The 12405-nt window shown below is 64.7% G+C and overlaps 1 protein-coding gene across 5 annotated transcripts; it reads right to left on the bottom strand.

Annotated features, from left to right (window-relative positions):
• Positions 1-3380: 3380 nt before the first annotated feature.
• Positions 3381-12179, bottom strand: GLI4 (GLI family zinc finger 4). 5 transcript variants are annotated; one of them, XM_045050277.1, is made up of 5 exons: positions 11378-12179; positions 9683-9844; positions 6880-6971; positions 6272-6395; positions 3381-5544 (listed from the first exon to the last, which is right to left on the bottom strand). In XM_045050277.1, the coding sequence occupies exons 1-5, from the start codon at positions 11607-11609 to the stop codon at positions 4625-4627; spliced, it is 1530 nt and encodes a 509-aa protein (XP_044906212.1). In that variant the 5' UTR covers positions 11610-12179; the 3' UTR covers positions 3381-4624. The 5 variants fall into 5 exon arrangements, with proteins under 5 accessions (XP_044906212.1, XP_023104095.1, XP_044906214.1 ...); XM_023248327.2 differs by lacking the exon at positions 11378-12179 and adding an exon at positions 11080-11370; XM_045050279.1 differs by lacking the exon at positions 6880-6971 and having other exon boundaries at positions 6276-6395.
• Positions 12180-12405: the final 226 nt, after the last annotated feature.

The following is a 12405-nucleotide window of genomic DNA, read 5'->3' as shown; positions in this document are numbered from 1 at the left end:
GCTCCAGGGGTCTGGCCGCCAGGGTCTCCCCTGGACAGCTGCCTGTGTCGGTGCTCCTCCTTTGAGGGCTGATGAGAGCAGAGGTTCCCAACCCTGGGGCGCCGTCACTGGCACTGCGGGTGATGGGACTGAGCCCGGATTCCCAGCTTTACCCCAGGCCCTAGTCTCTCTCCCCTGGGACGGGGCCTGGGCGCCTGTGCTTTTCCGCAGGTTCTCCAGGTGCTGTAACTGGTACCTTAGTGGGTTCGCACACCCATGAAAATGCAAGGCAGGGGGTCTCGTGTGAGGCCAGTGCCTCGGAAGAATTTGCTCAGCTCAGCACGAGAGCCCCAAAGCCAAGACAGGCGGTGTATGAAGCCGCTCCAAGGAAGAGGTACAGCTTGAGCAAAAAGGAGGGCGAGGCGGTGAAAGATGATTGGAAGTGTATCCATTGTCTCAAAAGACTCTGCAAAGAAGCCTCCTTCTCTTGGACTTCTTGGCGGGGCGTGTGGCAGCTACAGGAGACAGTTCTCAGCCCCTCCAAACAAGGTTTACTGGACTCAGCACATGGGTCCGGCACATGGCACTTTCAGGGTGTGAGGATGGAAAGGGCTCCATTCTCGATCTTGAGTCCCCAAAATGGGTTTTTCCCGCAATGGGCACACTTGCAGGCTGCGTGCGTGTGGAGATCTCTGTGACCTTGTCAACGCACTGTGTGCACACGATGTCTCAGAAGCTGCTCCAAAAACACCCTACAGACCCAAGTTCCAAGGAATGTGCCCCCTTTCTAGACCATGACCCCAAGGAAACCCTCTGGCCTGCAGAGTCCTCTCCCACCGGCTCACTGTGGAGTGAACGCCCTGGCTGTGGCTTTGGTGTGAACAGAGAGAAGGAGAGTTTCCCCTCCTGCTGCCCGCCTGGTGAAGGTGCTGTTTCCGAGGAAGATCTCTGTCTCAGGGCTTTGCTGTGCCGCTGCACTGCCGTGGGGTGGGGTCCTGTCGGTGGTATTTCTCGGATGCTGAACGTGCTCAGTGACAGTGGTATCCTGCATGGTGACCGTGACAAGGTACCTCTCCAGCCCGGATTATATGATGTGTCCACCTGGCCTGCCTCCATAATCCCCTCCTGACTCCGGTGCGCGCCCAGCGGGCTTTTCCACACTCACTACATTCACAGGGTCTCTCTCCATGTGAACTCTGACCCCGACAACTTGACCCTCTACCCAAGGCTGTGCCAGGTCTAGTCCACTCATTGGCTTCTCTGCAGTGTAGATTCTCCAATGCTGAACCTGGCCTGACTGTGCCCGAACCCCTCCCACAGTCACGACGTTCCAGAGGTCTTCGCCCCCCAGCTCTAACGTTTTGTTACATCGAAGGTTCCGTCCACCTTGGTTACACGTGCTTACATAGTGCTTCATGACACCAGAGCTCCGCCGTGCCCTCCACGGTCACCACATCCCCTTGTCGAGCGCCCCACGGTTTCCAGCTCTGAGCGACGGGCTGTCTGCATCCACGGCCCCGGGTCTTATGAACACCGGCGGGACTTGTGAAACGCTGGCTGCGTGTGGGTGAGGATTTCCCGCAAAATCTTGGCTGAGGCCATCTGAGCACTGAGTGGATTGTGGCCTTTAGAATCTATCTTGTGAATAACACTCAAATGCAGGAGGCCTCTGTGCCCTGTGGCACCAGACGTTAGAGTTGGTCCCTCAGCTCCACCCGAGCTCCCAAACGAGCCCCCTCCACCCGCCCCGGTCCCGCACGCCCCGGTTCCTCTCGCCGGTGCCGCCCTGCGAGGCTCCGCCGCTAGGGGCGCCGGACGCGGCGGGCGGCGCGGGGAGGAGGTAGGGACGCGCTCCTTCCGGTGCACTTCCGGCTTGCTCTTCGCGACTTCCGGTTCGGTGGCGTCCGGGCGCCGCTTTTTGGCTTGGCGGCGGCGCTCCTCTCCGCAACTGCCTGTCTGGCTTGCAGTTTTCCAGCGTCGCAACTAGTATAATGGAGACCCCGCGAGGGGGTCTGGGCCCAGCCCGGCCCTTCCCCAGCTCCCGACACGCCGGCCGCAGAAACCCTCTCGGCGGGGTCTGTACCCAGCTCGGCCCTCCTCCAGCCCCCAGATCCCGGCCAGAAGTACTTCTCTACAGGGGTCTCCGGAAGAACAGTTTGCCTGGTTTTCACTAACGTCGGGATCCTGCCAGATGTGCTTTAGTGGAGAGCCTTGGGTTTAGGAGATAGAGCCGGGGGATCCGACCGCTGACACACTTGGGTGACTCCTAGTGACTGTTCAGTCGTGCAGCAGAGGCACACAGCCACCACTGTGCTGCTGCACCCTGAGGACCGAGTTGGATGAAACTTGCCGTGTCGTACTCAGTCTCCTAGGTGGGGACAAGCCCAGCACAGTGCAGGGGCCCAAGAAAGGTTTCTTGAATGAATGAATCAGGAACACAATGCAACAAACCATCATGGGAGAGAAGATAATTATTTGGTAGATGGTAGGCCATGAGGGTTAGGAACCCATACTTGTTAACTTCTGACTCTGGCCTGTGTCTGCCGGTTCTTCACACAATCTCATTTAGTGCTCACGGAAACCTTGTGACGTGGAGTCACCCCCAATAGACCTGTGCAACCCATATGTACCTTGCCCAAGATGGCCCAGGGCGAGTGGCAGAGCTGGGCTACAAAGTAGATCGAATGTCCTTAGAAGCTGGATGCTGGGAGATCCCTCCCCGCCTGCTGAGGGGCACGTGGCACACAGCAGATGGCTCCACAGACCACGTGTTGGTTTTGCCTCTGGGCTCTCCACCATGAACCAGGGTCTCAGACTGAAACCCCAGGGGATCTGAGGTAGCCCAATACGGGATGTTGCACATCAACCGAAAAAGACAAGTGTCTGGATGACACTGGCATTGGAAACGTGCAGGGGACGCTTCTGGTTCCCTCTGCCCATCCCGGCAGCTCCGCCCAGGCAGGTGGCGTGACTGAGGAGTCAGGCTGAAGGCAGTGTCTAAGGCCCATCTCCCTGGTCACAGCCACTGGCCCGGGGATGGATGGTGAATGGCAGGGCCCCCAGCAGAGCCCCCTCCTCAGGATGGTTCCAAGGTGCCTGGGGCTGGGAATAGCCCTTGCCCCTCTGGTGGCTACAAGGGAAGGAGTTGGATCTGGGCCTGCTTTAAGCTCTGCTCTGTGTCCTGGTGAGAGAGCACACCTGTAGCAGGAGGCATTGGGCCAACGCTATGGCATCAGGTGCAATTCTTATCCTTGCTTGTGGCGGTGAATTCTGTGTGTCAACTTGACTAAGCCACGGGGTGCTTAGAAATTTGGTCAAACGTTATTCTGGGTATGTCTGTGAAGCTGTTTCTGAATGAGATTAACATTTCATTTAGTAGACTGAGTAAAACAGGCTGCCTCTCAGTGTGGGTGGGCCTCATTTAATCAGTTGAAAGCCTGACTAGAACAAAAAGGTCCGGTTTGACTCATGCAGGCGCTGCCCCATCCAGTCCTTCTAGACAGGTGTGCAGGGCACAGGTGTCTGTGGGATAGTCTAGGGTGGTGTGGAGGACCGCCAGGCTCTGCTCTTGGGGGCTGCCTGCCGGGTTGGGTCCTGGTGCTGGTGTCCAAGTGCACTCTCCACGTAGAGGCTGCAGGATGACCCTTCCAGTGCTCAGCGTGATGCCACTGCTCCCCGGGACGCCCTGGGGTCTATGCGTGCAGGCTCTGCGGCCTGGTTGCTGGAGGGCAGAGGCCCCGAAAACCCTTGTGGTATTAGGGACGGCAAAGAGCGTGAAGAAGGTCGCCGTCCCTCCTCTCTCAGGCCACAGCGCCACCAGCAGAGGCGCCTCAGCTGATGTCCTGAGACTGACGTCTACTCCTCTCCCCTAGAGCTGCTCTCACCTGGAGCGGGGGCGCATGGTGAGAGTCCAAAGTGCTTGGTGGCCACGGGGCCCTGGGAGTGGGGCCCAGAGAGGTGAGGCAGCCCAACCGCAGGGCCCTCAGGACAGGGTCCCGGCCGAAAGGCTTGGAGCTGGGGAGGTGAGGCTCGGAGTTGAGCTGGGGGAAGGGCCAGGCAGCCCCTCAGTGTGGGGACGGAGCGGGGTCGCAAGTGGTCAGGAGGGGGCAGGTGCCTGCTTCCCCACCCGGCCGAGCTCTGTCCCTACTGGAAGTCCGAAGGCAAGGCCCGGCTGCCGCTGCAGAGGCCTAGGCCTGTCTGGAGGCGCACGGTCCGGGCCCCACCTTCTGGTGTCTGGAGCACTTGGCGCGTGGCTGCGGCTGCGGGAACCGACAGGAGGCACCCCGACTGGGGCAGAGGCAGGGTGAGCCCCGACCTCGCCCGCCCCGCCTTGGCTCTCTGCGTCTGGAAACACCCGGCTGTGGCTCCAGGTCAGTCATGAGGCCTCCAGGCCCGGGTCAGTTAGGACCGCCGGGAGGTCCCAGGAGACCAGACGCGGGACACTCCTCTCCAGGGACAGGCAGGGGCGACTCCTACTTCCGTCAATCAAAAAGAATTTATTCGGGCCACTCGGCCCGCGGGGCTGCCGGCGCCGAGCAGGACGGGGGCAGGGGGCGGGGGCCCTCTCTCCGGAGCCTCCCCCTCCATCGGGGGCCGACCCGCCGCCCCCCACCCCCACCCGGGGCCGCAGGCCGCCTGCCGCGCGCTACTCCCGGTAGTGCACCCGCTGGTGCTGGATGAGCTGCGAGCTCTGGCCGAAGGCCTTGCCGCAGGCGCCGCAGGCAAAGGGCTTCTCGCCCGTGTGGGTCCGCAGGTGCCGAAAGAAGTGCGAGCGGCCGCGGAAGGCCTTGCCGCAGTCGGGGCACTCGTACGGCTTCTCGCCCGTGTGGATGCGCTGGTGCTCGATGAGCACGGAGCTCCAGATGAAGGCCTTGCCGCACTGGCTGCAGGCGTACGGCTTCTCGCCCGTGTGCAGCCGCTGGTGCCGCACCAGGTTGGAGCTCTGGCTGAAGGCCTGGCCGCACTCGCCGCACTCGTAGGGCTTCTCGCCGTTGTGGACGCGCAGGTGCTGCGTGAAGTGCGAGCTGTGGCTGAAGGCGCGGCCGCACTGGCCGCACTCGTACGGCTTCTCGCCCGTGTGGACGCGGTGGTGCTGGATGAAGCCCGACCAGCCGCGGAAGCGCTTGCCGCACTCGTGGCAGGCGTACGGCTTCTCGCCCGTGTGGATGCGCTGGTGCTTGAGCAGCAGCGACTTGTACTTGAAGCTCTTGCCGCAGGCCTCGCACCTGTGCGGCTTCCCGGCCCGCGGGCCGCCCTGCCGGACCCCGGGGCCCGGGCCCCTGGCGAAGCCGCCCTCCGGCTCGGCGGCCCGCTCGGGGTCCCCCTCGGTCCCGGAGGCTCCCTGCGGCGGCGGCGTCACGCGCCAGGTGCCCCTCTTCTGGGGGCAGGGCGCGGTCCCCGGCGGCTGGCCCGTGGGCCGCTCCGAGCTGCACTCCTGCCCAAAGCTGTCCCCACACTTGGGTCTACGGGGAAGGCTCCTCAGAAGGGTCCTCAGGGGCCCCCTGTCCTGGTGCACCTCCTCTTCAGGGTCGCGGGGGTGGGGAGAGGAGGGAGCCGGCTCCGAATCTGGAATCAGAAACGGAGAGCGGGATGGCACCAGCAGGGGGCGCCACAGTGCTGGGGACCAGGGCGAGGGCAGACCCAGAGTGAGGCAGCCAAGCCCCACTCCCCCTCCCCCGCTCCCAAAAGTGCTGCCCAGGCTCCCGGCAGAAATGCGGGGTTCGCCCCCTCCCGAGGCTCCGCAGGCCCGTGCCCCTCCGGAGCACTTCCGGGGGCAGCTGTCTCCTAGCCTGGCTCCTCCACGCCCCTCTTGACACTGAGGCAGGGAGGGTCGGCTTCCCAGGGATCCAAGCTCTGAAGCCTCCGGCGTCTCCGGAGAGCTCAGTGTACGGGACAGAGGCCCCGAGGAGGCATTTTGCCGGCTTCACACGGGGTGGGGGGTGGCAAAGGGCTGGGGGACCAGAGCAGCGGACAAGTGGAGGCTGAGGGCACTATACAGGGGAAAGAGGGGGGCCCAGGGCGACACCCCGGCTGCTGGCAGGGGGATGGGAGCGCAGTTGAGCGGAAGACGCCGACTGACTACGGGCTCTGGACCGCACTCACAACCTGGGGAAATGTCAGCGACACGCCTGGACGGAACGGGGTAGGGGCCACTGGGGACAGAAGTGAACGCCGAGCCAGGGACAGGTGAGACCCAGTGTCCTGGCGGCGGTGGGTGCGGCACAGAGCCTGGCACGGGGGAGCCGTGGGGAGACGCACCCGTGGGCAGGGCCGGGATCGGGGTTCTGCTCACCCACCCGGCCAGCAGGTACCTCGGCCGATCCGGACCTCCTCCACATCTCGGAGATCCAGGTGGGACCGCTCCTCCTCCTCCTGCGGTGGCTGGGAGAGCACCTCAGGGCTGCAGCCAGGGGAGTCTGGGGGCACAGGGGACGGAGCTCATCTCCCCCTCCTCTCCAATCTAGCCCAGGCCTCGATCAGCTGCCTGCAGGTGCCACCTGCTCCTGGGTGGTGCCCCCGTGGAGCTGGTGCTCTCCAAGAGCCATTTGGGTAGATGCTGCAGCCACGTGACACCCCTCTCCCGAGCGTGAGGGTCCCGAGGCACTGCTTGGTTGCTCTGGAGTAGGGGCAAGGGTGTGTGCCCTAACCAAAGCCGCCTGGGCCTTCCTGGGGTGCATCCGGCACACGTTCCCCTCCCTGGGCCCCCAACTGCCCCCCACCCTCCGTGAAGGGCCCGGGCCCTGGCCGGGCTGCGTCCCACCAGGTGGACATGCTGGTTCCTGCTCATGGGGCCCCATCCTGAAGCACCCTCCCACGCTGCTCAGTGCCGTGTCCCCCGACACCGGCCGCCTCTGGGGAGGCTGTGACACGGCACCTGCACCAGGGAGAGGCTTGCTCTACCTCAGCGGAGGCGCCCAGGCCTGGGACCGGACTTCCGGGGGCGGGAGGCTGTAGGTGGGGTTCTGGGGGGCCACGGAGCAACAGGAACTTTTCTAGAAGGAAGGGGTGCTCCTTGTTCATAAAGTGGTACAGGAAGTCCATGCTCGGGTGTGGACGAGGGGAGGAGTGAGTGGGGTGGGGGGTAGCCAGAGTTCAGGTCTCAGGTGCCAAAGCCAGGGGCCTGGTCTGGAAGGCCAGCCCCTGGCTGGGGGTGGGGGGTGGCGCTGCCCCCGCTACACAGCTCGTCCCGCCCACCCTGGGGCCACGTGTCTTTCTCTGTCACTTGCTCCTGCCCACGGACTGTCCCTCCAGCTGCAGGGCTCCAGACCATACCTTCCAGAACGCATTCTGGAAGCACAGCCTTGTTGTGGCAGGTCCCTTGGCTGGTTCAGCACAGATCTGGCTCCTAATGTGTCTGCACCCCTCCTGCCCAGCTCCCTGCTCTGGAGGCACAGGGAGGGGCAGCCTCGGCGACTTTATGCCCACACCACTCCCAGGGCCCAGCCAAGTGCCCTGTGCGCACGTGGCTCCCTTCACCTGCTCTGGCGGACCAACGGCTTGCCCGGCACCCTCACAGCCCGCCAGCACTGTGCTCAGCCAGAGTTAGAAACTGGCTCTTGTGTAAGGAGGACGTGGGAGACTAATGGGATCCAGTCCCGTGGGGGGGGGGGGGGCGGGGGAGTGTGAGGGGCCCCAGGCTTCACAGGGTGGACTCCACCCCCAATGTGCTTTCTGGCCCACCTCACCAACTCCGGCCTGGGAGTTGGGAAGCTGGGGCTCCAGAAGTCCCAGCCCCCTTGGCTGGAGGGCCCTGGGCAGGTTCCTGAAATGCTGGGGTCTCTCCAGGGAAGACACCGGAGCACCGAGGAACCGCCCCAACAGAGGAAATGAGCTCGCGACCGCGAGGGGTAGATCCTGCCCCGGGTCACCGACTGGTGGCGGGTCCCGGTTCTCGGACGACGCTGGGTCAGTTTCCAGGAGGGACGAAAGCATCGGCTCTCCTCCCTCCGCGCCCTCCAGCCACGCCCCCTCCTTCAGTGACCACACCCCTCAGAGCCTGCAAGGAGGGCCTGCTGGAGGCCCCGCCTCTCTCTTCTTTAGGGTCAACCCCGGTTCGTTCCCTGGCCGGCAGGCCCTGCCCACTTGCCCCCGGACAGTCCAGGGAGCGCCGAGGCTGCTGTTTGCGGCCAACACTGCCTCTCACTGGGCAAAGTCCCAGGCACACAAGGCACTTGGATGTGATTCAGGGGGCCAAGCCGGGCCCCTCCCGGCTCTTGCTACCTGGAGACTGGACCAGGGGCAGCCCCAAGCCGCGTGGGCTCGAGGGCCTGCATCCTGGGCACCAGCCTTCTCATCCCGCAGAGCCAATGTGGTCAGCATGGCTTCCAGGACAGCCCCGCCCCGGTCCCGCGTCCATGCCACTTAGGAGCTGTGAGCCGTGAGCCGCGAGCCACGGCTTGCTGGGCCCGGTCAGGGGAGGGAGTTGAGGGCATGGGCTTGAGTCAGCCTGATGTGTTCTCAGTCCCACTGGCCTCCACTGGCTCCCGTCTGGGCCCCCATGTCCCTGTCCGGAACATGGGGATAGGTCCTGCCTTGCAGGGGGTGGTGAGGGTGGCGGGAAAATGTGGAGGTTAAGGGTGGGCCTCAGAGTCCCGACCGCACGGGGCAGGAGCGCAGTCACGGGGAAGCCCCAGCCAAGGCCCTGAACCATCGTGTGAGGGGAGGCGGCCGCCCCGGCAAAGGCCTGTGGCGCATGTGCTGGGTGCTGTCCCGGCTCCTTCTGCGCAGCACCTAGCTCCGTACCCACCCCACACCGCCAGTCCGGCCCACCCCAGGGATGGGCAGGGGCCAGCTAGGCGCTGCTGCCCTTCCGGCCTTGGACCGACCTGGGGGGGTGAATGACACGTTCCCTAGCTGTGTGTGACCTCATGCCACCCCGTGACCTCTGTGGACCTCACTGCCCTCATCTGTTAATGGCCACCAGAGAGTGTGGTCACGGGACCTCGAGATGACCCACAGCCCTTGGCACAGAGCCTGGCATGTCTCAACCATCATCCCATTGCTCACTGTGACGCTGAGACCCGACAAGGAGGGCTCCGGGCACGTGGCAAGCCATGCCCCAAGCCACGCCCCTGGGCTCAGTGCCCGCACTCTAGGACAGAGGTGGGATGAAACGCATGCTGACCCCTGACCTGGCTGTCATCAGCTCATGTGTGTCCTGAGCTGTAAGGCCAGGCCTCCTGTGGAACATGGGCGCGGACAGAACCCCGGGACTTCTGACGGCTGAGCAGGAGCAAGACCCAGGGGGCACCGCATCCACGGGGCGTGGACACCCCCTCAGCACCGGCCACCTGACTAGTCATTGGCTACTTCCGTGACTTGATATCCCGAGACTCCGCCAGGAGGATAGCACAAGGCTGGCAGCTGCATCCCTGCAGGTCCCTGGGGGCCCCAACCCAGACCAGCCGGCCCGGAACTCAGGGTGCTCTATTTTCTTGGTGTGGGAGCAAAGGCTCATAAAGGGAGACAAGAGGACACAGGGCCCTGCCTGCCCAACATGGCCCTGGGGGACTGTCCCCTAGGGAGCCGTTGCTCACAAGGCTCAGTCTCCGGCCTCGACCTCGGCTGCCCATGTCCCGACCCAAGTGCAAGGGTGCAGGAGCCCCAGCAGCCGTGAGCTGCCTTGTTTCTGGCCGCGCTGCCAGTGGTGCGGGGTGGGCGGGCGGTGCAGGGAGGTGGAGGGAGCGCAGCGCAGGGTGAGTACCGTGTTGATGACCGTGGAGGTGAAGCCGGGCCTCGAGGCGGTGGGTTCCAGGTGTCCCTGGTGACGCAAGATTGACAGGGGACGGGACACGAGGGGGCTCCTGACCGTCCCCCAGGGTCGCCATCTTCCCCAAGGCCTGCTGAAGGTATGCACACCTGGGACCTGGGGAAATGAAAACCATGGCAGGATGACGGGGGTCGGAGGAGTGTGTGCAGGGCGGGGGCGATGCCAGCTGCCGATCAGCCATGGGGAGTGGGGGGCTCCTTCGCTGGCGGAGAGGGGCAAGGATGTCAAGAGGTGCCATGTGGGACCTGGGGTGAGAGGCAGCTGGGCCCCCGGTTCGTCTACCCCACCGCGGGGCGGCACCAGCACACGTGTGGGGACCCGAGCCCTCATCCCGGCGATGGCCTCAGTGTCCTCCCAGCCCACACCCTAAGGCACGCTGCACCTCCCTGAAAACCTCCCACACTACAGCAGCAGGCTGCGGGTGTACTGAACCGCAGGAGGAGGAGGAGGGTGGGAAACTGAACTCTGCCTGCTGGAGCACAAACATTCTAGATTAAATCTTAACACAATTCCTGGGAGGGAAATCGTCCTCCTCAGACCCTGAAGAGCCCTCAGAGGCTGCAGGCTGCCAACCACATCTGACTGCCCGAGCCTCCTTTGCGGGGGAAGGTACTCTGCTTTGATGTGGTTTGCAAGAGTGGTTCGGTCCCACGTGAGAAGAACTTTTCTTTCACACTGTGGTGGAGCAGGACTGCTTACTGGGGTGTGAAGAGGGCATGGGAAGAACAAAAGTTAAAGTACATTAAGCAATGGTTGCCAACAGTATCTGCTTCGAGGAAGTGGGGAGGCAGCCCCAACAGGGCTCCTCAGCGGCGCCTGGGCCATCCCCGTCAGCCCCCGCCTCCTGGGCAGCCCTCCGTCCCTGGCGATGGGAAGGGCCACAGACACTCAGGGAAGTGGACATAAGCGGACACAGGGTGGGGCTGCAGGCATGACATCTGGGTGCAGGTCCCCACGCTCCTAACTCTCATCTTGTTACTCGGCTAACCTGCTGGGACTCGTCTGGGACAGGGCACGCACCCCCCACCCCCCTCCGCTCCAGGCCGTCTGCGCGGAGGTGGCGCTCACACAGGGACGCCCACCGGGACGCGAGCACAAACTCTGGGGCCACACTGCTGTAACCGACTGGAGGCGGAGGGGACAGAGATGCCCCGGCCAGCGGCTGACCTTCCCCGCCACCCCCCGCCCCCGCTCTCCTCCCGGCCCGGAGCCCGCGCCCCGCGGGGAAGGGCCCGCTCTCGGGGCGCTAGGCGGCGGAGCGCTGCCCGCCCCAGCTGAGGTCCGGCGCTCACACTCGCGACTGCGGACTTCTCGGAGCCTCCGTTCCCCACCTGCAAAGTGGGCACCGCGACGACCCCGTCGCCGGGGTTCCGGGGGCGTGGGGAGGCGCCCAGCAAGCGGACCCTCGCGATCGCCAGGGGCCAGTGAGCCCGCTGCGGCCCGCTACCCCGCGGAGGCCTCCGCTCCGGCTGGGCGGTCACCCGCGTCCCACCGGCCGAGCCCGGGCCACGGTCACGGCGGCGCGGGGACGCCCCGGGCGGGGCCCGCGGGGACGACACGCGAGCGCGAGCGGGCGGCCGGGCCGAGCATCCCCGCCGCCGCCGCCGCCGCCACCCGGCGCCCACTCACCTTCCGAGCGGGAGGCGGCCGCCCGCGCGCCGGCCGGAAGTGCGCCCTCGCCCCGCCCCAGCCTCGCGCGTGCACTTCCGGGACGCTCTGGGCTCCGGAGGACCGGCGCCTCCGTGGCGCGGGGAGGGCCCGGCTGACCCGGGCGGGACGGGCGCCCGCAGCGATCTCGCCGTCCCCGAGCCCTCCCGGCGGCAACAGCCCCTAGTCCACCGAAGAGCTGCACCCAAAGCATCCTCAGTGGCACCTCTTCCCTCGCGGTGCTCCTTCTGGACGGCCACCGGTTGCTGGGGAGCTGGCTGAAAACAGACTCTCCTTTTTTGGACTGTCTCAAGGGCCCCTCTAAACTGCCTACCACCAAAATGTTCCCAAACCCTAGGGCCTGAGGAGCGGCTGTTACAAAATTTCCCCAAACTTAACATGGAATTCTTCCTGCTGTTCCTCCGGTCTTTTTCAGCCCCGTTCTTACATCCCCCCAAAGAAATTTAGGCGTCAGTCTCCTTGTTAGGAAAAGCAAATAGCTGGAAACAGCTTCTGTGAACCAACCCAGCAGGGATGGACGTCCAGGCATTTGCTTGCCGCGCTGGCCCTGAGTCCCGGCGGGTGGACAGCATGAAGACAGGAAGGGAAGACCCACAGCCAGGGAGCCCCCAGCTGCAGGGATGCTCAGGGCGGAGGGAGGGGAGACCAAGCCCAAGCATCTGGACACTGGCCCCAGGCAGGAGAGAAGCTGGAAGACCAGGGGCTTGTGAAGGACTCGCTGTGGGGGGGGGGGGGGGGGGGGAGACAGGCCGGTACCAGCCCTCAGCAGTTGACTCCTGCCAAAACGTAGAAGGTGTGAACAGCTGCTGCCTGCTCCCAGCTCCGCCAGCCTCACTCCCCGCACACGCAGGGTTCCAGCCGCCAGGCCCTGTAAAAATCCCTTGCGGCTCCCCTCCGCCTGATCTAATGCCAGGCCCTGGGGTATACCTGGGACAGGCCAGCTCCTGGCCTCAGTGGAGCTCACATTCTAGTGCGTGTGGGAGAGAAAC

This window comes from Felis catus, chromosome F2 (assembly GCF_018350175.1).
Source record: "Felis catus isolate Fca126 chromosome F2, F.catus_Fca126_mat1.0, whole genome shotgun sequence".
In the NCBI taxonomy this organism is placed as follows: domain Eukaryota; kingdom Metazoa; phylum Chordata; class Mammalia; order Carnivora; family Felidae; genus Felis; species Felis catus.
The sequence above is the reverse complement of the archived record's forward strand: the minus strand, read 5'-3'. Positions and strand labels throughout refer to the sequence as shown.

What these genes read in the sequence shown, in the direction of transcription:
- GLI4 (XM_045050277.1), bottom strand. Translation starts at nt 11,609, where the DNA reads ATGCTTTGGGTGCAGCTCTTCGGTGGACTAGGGGCTGTTGCCGCCGGG. An exon ending in GGCCGCCTCCCGCTCGGAAG is followed by an intron (nt 9,845 to 11,377) that starts GTGAGTGGGCGC and finishes TCATTTCCCCAG; the next exon opens with GTCCCAGGTGTGCATACCTT. An exon ending in GCCTGGGCGCCTCCGCTGAG is followed by an intron (nt 6,396 to 6,879) that starts GTAGAGCAAGCC and finishes CTGTGCCCCCAG; the next exon opens with ACTCCCCTGGCTGCAGCCCT.